The sequence below is a fragment of the Juglans microcarpa x Juglans regia genome, chromosome 3S, assembly GCF_004785595.1.
Source record: "Juglans microcarpa x Juglans regia isolate MS1-56 chromosome 3S, Jm3101_v1.0, whole genome shotgun sequence".
In the NCBI taxonomy this organism is placed as follows: domain Eukaryota; kingdom Viridiplantae; phylum Streptophyta; class Magnoliopsida; order Fagales; family Juglandaceae; genus Juglans; species Juglans microcarpa x Juglans regia.
In genome coordinates, this window is record NC_054599.1 from 11,479,585 (window position 1) to 11,493,387 (window position 13,803).

At 40.1% G+C, this 13,803-nt stretch overlaps 1 protein-coding gene and 1 non-coding gene across 2 annotated transcripts; one reads left to right on the forward strand and one right to left on the reverse strand.

Moving 5' to 3' along the window:
* Positions 1-6,147: 6,147 nt before the first annotated feature.
* Positions 6,148-6,254, reverse strand: LOC121258912. Its single transcript, XR_005939463.1, has one exon. It is a non-coding gene; the product is annotated as a small nucleolar RNA R71 (small nucleolar RNA).
* A 3,901-nt stretch (positions 6,255-10,155) lies between these two features.
* Positions 10,156-10,812, forward strand: LOC121258686. The gene has a single exon (XM_041160229.1). The coding sequence runs from the start codon at positions 10,156-10,158 to the stop codon at positions 10,810-10,812; it is 657 nt and encodes a 218-aa protein (XP_041016163.1).
* The last annotated feature ends 2,991 nt before the right edge of the window (positions 10,813-13,803 follow it).

Below are 13,803 nucleotides of genomic sequence, written 5' to 3' on the forward strand. Positions count from 1 at the left end.
TACTTCCAACCGTAAGTCAATTACAGTGACATTTGTCACCTCAGACTACAGGCCGCATCACAACTACTTCACACAACTCACCACGTTCTACGCCAACGTCTCATCCATCACAAGCACGATTGTCAATAACCACGAACGTTGCCCAGTCATGCTTCCGCTGCGTCCTCTTACACTTGTTCTGCTACTTCACGCATACTCCTAGCCATAAGTCCATCACGGTGACACTTGTCACCTCAGACTACAGGCTGCACCATAACTACTTCGGGACATTGTTCCACAATTCCCGACACTATTCACCACATTCTACGCCCATCAACTGTACAACCATCCTTATCTCTGCAACACGTCACACAGAGTGTCGCTGCCTCGTGGAGTACACTCCACGTATACTCCCTTTCCACATGCTACAACCTATCATCAATATGGCATACCCGCCATACAATGCATCACTCCACCACATGGAGTACACTCCTTGTGTACTCCGTTCATACACACCACATCACCATTTTGACGTACACGCCATATGGTGCATCACTCCACCACATGGAGTACACTCCGCGTATACTCCAAACATGCTATGCCACATCACCATTACGGCATACCCGCCGTATGGTGTGTCGCTCCACTACATGGAGTACACTTCACGTGTACCCATTCACATACACGTTACTCCACATCACCATTATGGCATATCCGCCACATGGTGCATTACTCCACCATATGGAGTACATTCCACATGTACTCCTTCATATACACCACGCCACATTACCATTATGGCGTATTCGCCATATGGTGCAACACTCCACCATATGGAGTACATTCCACATGTACTCCCTTCATACCCGCTACAACCCATCATCAATATAGCATACCCACCATACGATGCATCACTCCACCACATAGAGTACACTCTGCGTGTATTCCCTTTTCCACACGTTACGCTACATCACCACTACGGCATACCCGCCGTATAGTGCGTCACTCCATTACATGGAGTACACTTCACGTGTACTCATCCCGTTCCACAATACGCCGGATGGTATATTTTACATATACTCTCCTTATCTCACACTACACCACACACAGAGTACACTCAGCGTGTACTATTCCCACTCCACATGCCACGTCACCAATACAGCACATGCCCCACAACTACACTGCACAGCACAACCATGCCATCATTACAACACAACCTCCACAACTGTATTACCCAGCACAGTCCACAACACTTCACAAATTCACACAACACTTCACATACACGGCACATCATATCACCACACTACACAGATATGCCCAACACTTCACATACACAGCACTTCACGTCACCACACTACATAGATATGCCCAACACTTCACAGCGCACTATATAGCGCATCTCAATACAACCCAGTCATTCCCCTAATACTAACAGCACAGTCTACAACCTAATCAACTAATCAATATCTATCATAATTAACGAGGGATAGAGAGTTATACCATCGACGAGATAACCCGTGCGCTGCCCATTGATCGTCACAGCTAATGACGTTGGAGAGGTCGTACGTGGCGGCTAACCCATGTACGTTGACTGTTTGGGCGTTTGGATAGCTAAGTGTGGTCTTGGAAGGGCTCGTGAAGGCCCTGTGTTGGTGGCTATGAAGAGCAGTACACAGTGTACCTAACCGTGTACAGTGGCGGTCAGTCACATGCAGTGACTGTCCATCACGTGCAGTGATTACCCACCACATAAAGTGGTGGTTTGGACCTATGGTTCGGCTAAGGGAAATGCAGTGGATCTCATGGTGGCGCCGAGGTGGCGCCATGGTGGCTCACGGTGGCGGATCTGGCCGCACAGTGGAGGAAAGGTCGTGGGAGAGTGAGAGAGAGTGTGCGTGCATGGGTGGCAGATCGGGGCCATGGAAGGTTGGGTTGGCTTTGTGGTGGCCTGAGGAGGCTGGAGAGGGTGGTTACCCGCCGTGGGTGGCGGTGCACGGTGGTGCACGGTGTGCAACCCGTGCGTGTGAGGGAGAGGGAGGCCATGCGTGAGTGAGAAGCTACTGGCCATAGTTCACGTGGAGGAGGAAGAGGAAGGGGAGGAGAGGTCCATGGTGGTGCTTGGTGGCCATGGGAGTCACGCACAGCGGCGCTAGCGGCGTCGGTAGCTTGAAGCCGTGCGAAACCCATAAATGGGTTTCGTGTGTGCGTGCGACGGAGGGGGAAGGGGGAATTTCCGAGGCTTGGGTTCCATGGGAGGGGTTCACCGGTGAGAGAGGAGGCCGTTGGAGGCGGCGGTGGCGCCGGAGGACGGCGCACGGCTGCGCTAAGGACAGCAAGCCCATTCGGGGTTTATGCTTCCAGCAGAGGGGAAGAGAGAGCGTGAGAGGGAGAGGTTGCTATGGGGAGGCTCGTCGGAGGGAGAGGAGTGTGATAGTGCCGGCGGTGAGAGCTGGCGGCACACTGCGGCGCCGGGCTGTGCGGGAGAGGGTTGCGTATCACGTACGCCGAAGGAGAGACGGAGGAGAGAGAGAGCTGGGGAAAAAGTGAGAGGGAAAGAGAGGGGGTCTGGGTTTATAATCCAGTCCTTTCGTCTTGGAGTCCTCAAAACGATCTAACGTTGACATATTAAAGTACTGATTTGAAAATGCGTAAATGTTAACTTAATTAAAAGCACTCAGAGGAATTAAGGTAAATATTATTTTAAACTAACTTTAGTTTATAAAATAATATTTCTTCATCATTAATAAAATGATGAAGTCTTATTTAATATCTTTAAGAGAATAAAACCATTAAATTAATTAAAGCCTTCAATATAATTTAAATCTCATAATATTTCAAATGACGGGAATCATTCTAATAATTAATATTAAAATGATTTTCGACAATTATAATATTTTGGAGCTCATCAAAATATTATAATTGTCTCATTTAAAAAACAAGTTTAACTCAACGATACTGGAAATACCTCTATAAATATTTTCAGTACATTTAAAACACTAGGCGTGCCTTAGAAGTCATCTAATATCTCGAGAGGCAAGTCGTCATGGTTCGGCACACATGACGATGCTCGCAGTCCCCAGAAAGAATGGCAGACTGTTGCATAATTTCGTCATCGAAATTTGCTTACGTCAGAAAGGAGGAGCCTTACGTAAGAAAGAGAGAAGCTTATGTAAGAAGAAAGGAGCGGGGGTTACATATATACACACATCTGAGTTCTTAGAGATTTTCTTTAAGTCTTTGTAAAAGATTGTTAAGACAGTCTTGGTGGATATAGCTTCTGGGGTTGAGTAGTCATGTGTCACATTTTTTTAGAATTCATTATTGTGTTTGATTTCTTTTGTTTGGATTTAGATCTTTATGCAATATTCATCTCAATTAATTTTCACTATTTTGCTTAGGGGATTATCAAGATGCTACTTAGGGGGTGTGATTGAAATGAATTATCGCATATTTTGTATATCTAGAACCAATATATTTTTAATTATATAATTATTGATTTTAGATGAAAAAATAGTTAAGAGGCATAAATCCAAGTTGTGATTTAAATTGATTTATAGCATGACTTGTGCTTAATTGTAATGCTTGTGATTTAATTTGGTAATGTTTCTTTGCATGCACAACACACCTTTAATATTTGTGCATGTAAAGAAACATTACCAAATTAAATTACAAGCATTAAAATTAAGAACAAACCATGCTATAAATCAATTTAAATCACAATTTGGATTTATGCCTCTTAAGCATTTTTCCATCTAAAACCAATAATGAAATAATTAAAAATATTATTGGTTCTAGATATACAAACTATGCGATAATTCAGCTCAATCATACCCCCCAACTGCCATTTTGCTAATCCCTGAGAAAAATAGTGAAAATTAATTGAGACGAATATTACATAAAAATCGAAATCCAATCAAAAGCATTCAAGCACAATAATGAATTCTCACAAAATGTGACACATGACTACTCAATTCCAGGAGGTATATCCACCAAGACTGTCTTAACAATATTTCACAAAGAATTGAGGAAAATCTCTTAGAACTCATATGTGTGTGTGTAGCTAAACGGCAGTGTGTTCCTCATTACTAGTAATGATTTATTCTAGGATTTTTCAAACTTAAGGTTAATCATTACTGATTCTAACTACCTCAAAGCCCAAAGAACTAATAGTTTTCATGTCAACTCTGTTTAAAGGTTGAATACTCAATCCCCAAAGTTTTCGGTAACTTTTTATAGCCCTTTACTTATGAAAGCTCACTATGCCGCCTTTATCGTTCTTTTTCTATTTTTTTTTTCAAATCTAATTTTTTTCCTTTTTTTTGGGCATGGCTCAGTAGTCATGTAATTTAATTCTCCTATGTTAAATCAATGAATAGTAATGAAGAACACTACAAGTGTAAGCATGTGCAAAATGTCCTTCAAAACTTCCCCTTCGTTCTACCTAAATCTTGCCAAATCACATCTCAATAAATATAGCATCCCGGTGTTTCAAACCACACATCAAACTAAATATGATGAATCAGAAATTATGCTCTATACTCAAGCTTGAAAATAAATCTTCACAAAAATAATTCCGTTTAACCACTCCACCAAGATGCTCAAATTTCACAAAAATGCTAGAAATAGAGTGTGTCAATCATGTGTATATCAATGCATGTCGCATTAAGGCAAAAATTGTGTTATCCTGTACAGACACACCTTTCATAATTTTTTTTAAACAAGTAGGACAACGAATATAAATAAAAAAAAGTGAAAATAAAGATAAAAATAAAATAAAGAGTTTAAATTTACGCTAAGAAACTATTCCCAGGCAATGGCTCCAAAATCTTGACTCACTAAAAAATGAGCAGCACAAAGGCTATCTCAAGTGGAGGAGGGTGTCGAGTAATAATTAGGAATAAAATTTCTAGATCGTCTGCTCAGGGAAAATGCTTAAAATCAAACTCATGTGAAATGGTAAAAATATTTACAAAGAGAAAAGAATAAAATAAAAGTGGTGATATCTACAATGAATGGAAGAGTGCAATAGAAATGAAAAAGTTAATGGTAACCAGATTCATTTTGTTGGATTTGAGTGTAGTGTTGAAAAGTAAGAGATTGAGATGCAAGACAACAAACTAAAATTGCTAAAGTTAATTAACCAAAATTTAAAGGAACAAGAAAAACAAATGACATCAATAAATAAGCAAGAATTAAAGGTGCAAGAAAAATAAATGACATTAATTTAAACAAGCAGGAATTAAAGGTGCAAGAAAAATAAATAACATTAATTTAAACGAGCAGGAATTAAAAGTGTAAGAAAAATAAATGACATTAATTTAAATGAGCATGAATTAAAACGAGCACTTAAAGGATTGCAATAACACATCATAAACTTCAAATTGAAATAAAATAAAAATAAAATTGGAGATGGAGGCTACAGGTGAAGTAGGAAAGCTGGGCAATAACAGTTGAGTCATTAGGCTCTCAACTGCGATGCCATGCTCCCTCTCTTCACCTGAGCTTTCTCCAAAAACAAAAGAAAAATAAAAGCACACTCAATTACTCTACTCCTACTCCTACTCCTACTCTTACTCCTGATCTACTTCAAACTCTAATTAACTAATCTCTCTCGTCCGTTTCAGTCCCTTATATAGGTTTCAAATGCCATTGCATTGCACTCTTCCATTCATTGAACATATCACCACTTTTATTTTCTGTTTGTAAATATCTTTCACTATTTTACACGAGTTTGATTTTGAACAACTTTCCCTGAGGAGACAATCTAGGAATTTTTATTCCTAATTATTACGTGACACCCTCCTGCACTTGGGAGAGCCTTTGTACTGCTCATTTTTTAGAGACTCACCAGCATTACGAGACCTACAATCAATGCTAATAACTTTGAGATTAAGCCTGGTCTCATTCAGATGGTACAACAAGAGTAGTTTGGTGGAGGACTTGTTGAGGATCCACATGCACACCTTGCCAATTTCTTGGAGATTTGTGATACAATTAAGATGAATGGAGTTAGTGATGATGCTATTTGGCTCCGACTTTTTCTATTTTCTATTTTCTATAAAGGATAAAGCCAAGGCTTGGTTGAATTCCAAAGCGCCTAACTCTTTCACCACCTGAAATGCCTTGTCACAAGCTTTTTTGAGTAAGTATTTTCCCCCAAGTAGGACTGTCAAACTTAGAAATGATATTACCAGTTTAGTTCAGTTTGATGCTAAATCTTTATATGAAGTCGAGGAGGGGTTTAAAGAATTGCAGAGAAAGTGTCCACATCATGGCCTTCCTGATTGGCTGATTGTACAGACTTTCTATAATGGATTAACACATTTAGTCAAGATTATTAGAGTCGCAGCTACCGGAGGTAATTTAATGGGTAAGTCAATAGAAGAGGCATATGCGTTGTTACAAGAAATGGCCTCTAACAATTATCCTTGGTCTAATGAAAGAGGTATGCCTAAGAAAGTTCCAGGTGTGTATGATGTAGATGGCATAAACATGTTGAATGCCACGGTAGATTCTCGAGTAAAAATGTTCGGTAAGCTAGGTAATGTGAATTTTATTTCTAGTTCTGTATTGAGTTATGATTGTTGTGGAGGAGCTCACATGTGGCGCCCTAGCCCCCGCTTGGGATTGGACAGTGATTAAGATGCCAAGACATGTAATATAAGGCTATACACTCCTCATACATGATAGATAATATGCTATGCACCTAAGTACACTAGCAGTATGCAATAACAATGCAGGAAAAAAATTAATAAAAGTCGGATAACTAAGCAACACGATAAGCAAATGCAAAGTACATGATACCACAAACTAATATCATAACTGAAAACATTGTCCCCAAAACATAAACATAGGCCTTAAAGACAAAATATCCCAAAAGCATGAAGCATAATGTTAATGTTCCCAAAACATGAGAATCCGACAAAAGAAGCATAAGTCCACAAAAGATTGCCATAAATGTTGTTGCCTTCTCTCTCTCTCTCTTTTTTTTTTTTTCCACAAAACACTTATACTCCCGTACCCTTCAAGAAGACTCGGGCTTCACGCGCTTCTCTAAAGCCTTATCCTTGTCTCAATTGTTATACCGCTTGAACTCGGTGATGAATTCTAGTATACCTGTTATTTCTCGATCAATGGCCTCGAGTCGCTCCCAGATGGAGGGATCGGGCAGATTCATTGTCGCCTCTTACTAACCACTTAAACTTTTCATAAAAACTTATTAACTTTTTCTTATTCACGTGATCTTATTCAGAACTTGTCTTATCAAAATGTATCAGAAGATTTCATCGAATGATCCTTATCATACGAGTTCTTATACTTGTTTAGAGGGTGGACACAACAAAGCTCCCCTCCTTGCACCGCGTTCCTGCTAGTTACTGCACCATCAATGGTCCGTACACCGTGATGAATACGTCATATACAGAGAATCATATTAACTCGACCTTACTTCATCAGTTTACATGCCTTATGCACCCACTAGCGTTAGGTGCTTCCTCGCTCTGGCATTCTTTGAAAGGAATACATTCAAGGCTTGTCGACTATTCTTCGTCAACCCTGGGGTTACCACTCCATTCTTAAGCACTCCAGAGTAGACAGAGGAGTTCCACTAGTACATTCCCCCGTCCTAGCACTTGTGGTAGTGATAAAACCTTTTATTTGAAAACATTTATTTGAAAACATTTCTTCCCCAAATGCATGTAACATGAGACGTAGTATGCTTACTTATACTTGACATATGACATATGATATATGAAATGCAGTGCATGAAACAACCAAGCATAACATGTTCATTTCATAGCATGATCACATAAAACACATGAAACATCCAAACACATTCATAAAACCATGGGAACATGCTTAGGCCGAACACTTAGGGGTAAAAATCATGAGATTCATCACTTGAACATGTTCCAATCTTCAAGCATATAACATAGGAATCAAAGCATGATAAAACAAAGCATGAAATCATGACATTTAACTAAGATCTGAAACATACAACACATGTTATGGTTGAAACATCATAGCACATAATCCATCAATCTTGAACATATAAAAACCGAAACATATACAAGTATTTCATGGAATTTTCATCACAAATTCCAAACATGAAATTCCTTCCATAAATTGATACAAGATCATTTTAACATAATCAAATAATGAAACAAGAAATAACCAACAAAACAAACATGGAAATGAAAGGATTTACATAATCATATACAAGTGTTAACCAAGAGTAGGTTGAGTGTATACTTACTTAATCCACGTAATAGAATACTAGCAAGTTGTAAATCCAAACATATCATATTAGAAAAAGCATCTAAAACCCTAACTCATGTTCTTAAGTGCATGTGTGCGTTTCTAGGGCATCACTTGGCTTTAAACCATTCGGCTTCTAGGGTTATTAGGTTGAAACCCTCTTCATTTCACACATGAGGTAGAACAAAACCTAAGGTAGCCAAGAATACATGAGATGGTTGAAACATGGAGGATAAATTCCCCCATCACTATTCGGTCTCAAGGGTTTCTCTTAAAAACCCTAGGTTATTTTCCAAGAAAATTATAGGAAGTGTGTATTCTATCATTTCTCAAAATCTAATGAGACTTGAATCACATTTTCAGAATGAGAAATGATTTGTGTGTGAACTAGACTTAGGAAAACCGAATCTTACCTTGTAAATCCTTGGGGTAGTGCCGAAATCCTTCTCTTGTAAGGATCTTTCTTGTTTGGTTGGTGAGAAAACACGAGAATGGGAGAGAACTTTCAAAAGAACTTGAGAGAATTGAGTGGAAATGGTGGAAATTCATGCAAGAATCCAAAAAATGGCAAGGAAAAGCCTCTTAGGCATGTACCCTTCTCCTTATATAGTGACCTTTCACTTCCCACCTTGTTTGAATCAAAACCTTTGCATGTGAGACAAGTGTCAAGGTTCCGTCCTCTTCCTCTCTAAAACACAAAAAAACCTCTTAGAGTTCCCCATAGATTGCATTAGGAAGGGGCAAATCTTAGAGGTGGCATGTGGGCTTCCCTCCTTGGCCGAAAATCACATTCCCTCTTATGCCCTTCCTTTCCTTTAACAAATCCACATCTTCTCAAGGGGTAACTTAGTAAAACCGTGCATAACCTTTCCTAGTCCCAACAAAAGGCTCTTGGCATGGAGGACAAGCGGCTTGGGCGTGTGCCCTAGCCTTAGCCATCCCTCTCACTTTCCATTCCCAAGGTGTTACTTCATCTTCCCCATGCTTATTCCCTAGGTGACCCTTCACATTTCATTGGTCCATAACACACTAAGTGACAAGTGGTAAGCAAAAGGAATTTTTGGGGCATGCTAGCCAAAAACCCTAGGGGCAAACTTGTCCTTGATAAAAGTCTCATCCCAACAGTCTTCTAGAACCTTGGTGCATGTTTGACACTTGGCAAAGACTTAGCAAAGTTCGAAATCCCAAAGGCCTCCTTCCTATTTCCTATATAAAGCTTCTACAAAGTTACCATTTCACTTCCCTAGGCACCCATTTCCAAAAAACCTACCTTAGAATTTGATTTCTAGACCAAAAGCAATGGGCTAGGCGTGTAAGTCCATTTTGGTGCTTTCCTAAACCTCTTTTCCCCCTTAACCCACTTTCAAGATTAGGTTCAAAGCAAAAACATTCTTGGGTCACATAACACCTAACAAATTTATAATTGGATCATGGGCCTAAACCATTGGACCTAAATTCCCAAGTAAAGCCGAAATTCTAAGGTAATTAGAGCCAATCTTCTCTTGGGCTTAAATCACTACATCAAATGCTTCTAAGACTCCTAAAATACCATGGCAACCTAGAACAATTCTAAGGGCCAAGCCTAGACGAAATTCAGGGCATCACATCACATGAGTGCTGATTGTATGTAAAGCCCAATTTGTGTCTAATTTTAACAGGCAGCAGAAGCAGAACAACCCTTAGTCCAACACATACAACCCAGGCTAGAGCAATCATCCCAACTTTTCATGGAAAGATCAAGGTAACCAAGGCAGCGATTCTAGACTTTTCCATCCTTCTAGTTTCCAACCAAGACCATCCCAACTAGAAAGTAAGCAGCCTTGGGAGATAGCTATTGAGAAGTTAGCCAATGCCAATTCAGAGAGATTTGAGAAACTGGAAGCGAAAGTTGACCAGTTGGGGAGTTCCAATAGAAATGTGGAGATGCAATTGGGGCAGTTAGCCAATTCCATAAATTCTCGTGAACAAGGCAATTTTCCTAGTAAGATAGAGGCCAATCTGAAAGATCATTGCAAGTTAGTCACATTGAGAAGTGGTAAAAAACTTGGTCAGGTAAGTGGTGAGATTGTAGTTGGTGATGAAGTAGACCATGAAGAGGTGAGCAAGAAGGTTGGTGAAGAAATTGAGGACCTAGCCAAGACACCATCCCCATTACCACCAATCGAACCTAATGTCCCTCGCATTCCTTTTCCTCAAATGCTTAAGCAAAATAAAATTGATCAACAGTTTGAGAAATTTTTGAAAGTGTTTAGACAGGTTCACATTAATATTCCTTTTGCAGATGCCTTAACAAAAATTCTTGCCTATACAAAGTTCCTAATGGAGATCATATCCAAGAAGAGGAAATTCGAGGATTTTGAGACCATTGCATTGACATGGGAATGCAGTGCCATTATCCAAAATAAGCTTCCACCAAAGCTAAGAGATCGAGGGAGTTTTTCTATCCCTTGTACTATAAGTGATGTTAATTTTTCTAAAGCTTTGTGTGATTTAGGTGCTAGTGTTTCACTAATGCCTTTACCTATGTCTAGGAAGCTTAAAGGAGTTGAAGCCTATTACCATCTCTTTGCGGCTAGCTGACCGATCGGTGAAATGTCCTTTAGGTGCTCTTGAGAATGTGGTGATCAAGGTAAATACGTTTATCATTCTGGTTGATTTTATTGTGTTTGTAATGCCCGTCCTTGAGGTGAGACTTTTTACAAAATGATTTTAGAAAAGACGAAGAGTATTACCGTTCGATTTAAAAATTTTTACTTCCATACCCAGGGTGTAAGACTTTACGTTATAAAATAAAATGTTCTTTTAGAATAAAAGAGGTTTATAGCAGAAAACATTAATCTTACAATGAAAATGCCTGTCATACATTTAAAATCTCATGCCTAGACTTCCGTGCTCTCTCCCATGGGCCATGTCCATCCTGACGCGTGCAGTTCATTCTGTCCCTATGGGGGAGAGACATACATAAAAACTAAAATGAGTCGATGACTCGTAAGCATTACTTTATACGGTTAAAATATAATAACATAGGTTTTCATCTATGCATTCGTCATTCATACATACTATACATACATGCATATGTGCATACGTGCGTTCATTTGAAAATATCACTGGACGAGATTTTTCTTTTAAAAGGGGTTTTCTTTTTGTAAAATGTTTCTCTCGTCAATGCCTTCATTTCTTAAAAGTTCGTGCATTCATGCATTCATCCATACTTTCTTATCACTTTCATTGGCCGGTACACACTATTACGCCCCGTGTGTTGAGGTTAGCGGTCTTCCTTTAGACCCAGACTCTGCTCATGGCCATGGGTTGGGAATCCCTTTTCAGTGAGAGGGCAGCACTGGGTGCATTACCAGCACTACTTACCCGGCATTGTAATCTGCCTATTCATTGGTACCCTTTCCATTCATTCATATGGCCGTTACATATTTTCATACATTTCGTGCTTTCATGTCTTTTTTTGCTTTTCATTCATTCATTCATTCATGTCAGTTGTAAGGAGCTGAAGCTTTCATTCTTTTCTTTTCTTTCATTTAACAGTCCTTTCATGGGAAAAACGTTCATTTTCATGAGAAAACATAATTTCGTGAGAAAAACATCGTTTGGGGCGTAAGCCCGAAAATCGTCTTTCATGCATTCTCATCAGTTCATGGATTTTCTTGGAAAATACATACAATAGATATAGCGTATTGTCATCCATTCACATGCGTACAATTAATACTTTTGGGTGCTTAAAAAGGGGTTGCTAAGGAGGGGCCATACATACTTATATACCTTTGAACACTTAGCATGCTTTCGTAAAATGTCTTTCGTGTCGTTTTGTAAAGCGTCGTAAAGAAAAGCGTTTTGTTTCATTTCTTGTATCATGCAATCCATTCATGTGCGTGTTAGATGACAATCTACATGCATACACATAACCTTAGTGTCATTCTCTATATAGTACATAAGCAATTTAATCTTAGAAGACATAAGATACACTTCACTTGAAACGCTCTCCTTCTATCTCATGCTCTTACATGCCCTTTACTATGCTAACACCTTCGGGGATCACTTACGATCACCATCTCTTCTCAATTTGACGTTCTTGCCTCAAATGCTTATCACTAAAGTGAACCCGTGATTCACCGTAGGATTAAGACACTAAGACATTCGTCTTCCTTTCCCTATTAACCACATTCCGACACATGATTCCGACCGACGGAATCACGCATCCCAATCCTAACAATACACCCGTCACTGCCTTTATGCACCTTAGCCCACACTAATCCTCATTCCCATCCATTCAAGCCACACTGCTCTAAGCCAACTCTGAGGTTAAGCACCGTGTAACTATACTCAGGACAGATTACCCATTACAAATGGTGAATCCGTTCGGCACATGTGTCTAACCAGATTACAGATGTACCTTACCCCTTTATCACCTGAGAACAACATATAACATGTTGATCACCTGCTCGTAGGGACAAAGGCCATACTCCGATACCAACCTTCTCTTAACCCGGCTAGCATGACTCTTCATTCTACTTGTCCCTTTTTAACAATTCATCCCAACACTTAACAAAACAAGACTCTGTTCACAACCACGCCTTATGTCACATCATATAGCTCGAGACTACTCCCAAGCTACACCGTGATATTGTCACATCACCTGACATCCCCCTATGCCATTCTTATGCCAACTCTTAAGTCATCATAAGTACGGTTCTTCACGTACTTCTATCACATCGTGACATCTCGTCACAATCCTGATGCGCCATGCCTACACTAACTCCTCACCCGTCATAAGCATGACTGCTGGTAACCATGTCACTTCGTGACCTTCCCCAGTCCTGCTTTCGCGGCACACTTTGACACTTGTTCTACTACTTCACTCATACTTCCAGCCATAAGTCGATTACGGTAACACCCGTCACCTCAGACTATAGGCTACACCATAACTACTTCGGGACACTGTTTCATAGTTCCCAACACTCTTCACCACACTCTACGCCCATCAACCATACAATCATCCTTATCTCTGCGACACGCCGCACGGTGTGTCGCTGCACCTCTTGGAGTACACTCCACTTATACTCCATTCTCACACGCTTTGCCACATCACCACTATGGCGTACACACCATATGGCGCCTCACTCCATCACACGGAGTACACTCCGTGTGTACTTCCTTCATACATTTACACCACACATCACCATTATGGCATACCCGCCATATGGTGAACCACTCCATCACATAGAATACACTCCGCGTGTACTCCCTTCATATACACTACGCCAAACACCAAGTATACTCAGCATGTACTCTTCCCATTCCACAATACGCTAGTAGGGTATATTTTACATATACTCTCCTTATCCCACACTGCGCCACGAGAGTACACACTCTCTTCCCAATCCACACAATGCCACGTCACCATTACAGCATATATTCCACAACCACGCTTCATAGCACAGTCCACAACGCTTTACAGCACACTACACAAATACGCCCAACACTTCACATACACAGTACATCACGTCTCCATACAACACAGCGAACTCCACAATACTAACAGCAAAGTCCACAACCTAA

Bases quoted from the DNA above. Each gene is read 5' to 3' on its own strand.
- LOC121258686 (XM_041160229.1), top strand. From the start codon at position 10,156: ATGCAATTGGGGCAGTTAGCCAATTCCATAAATTCTCGTGAACAAGGC.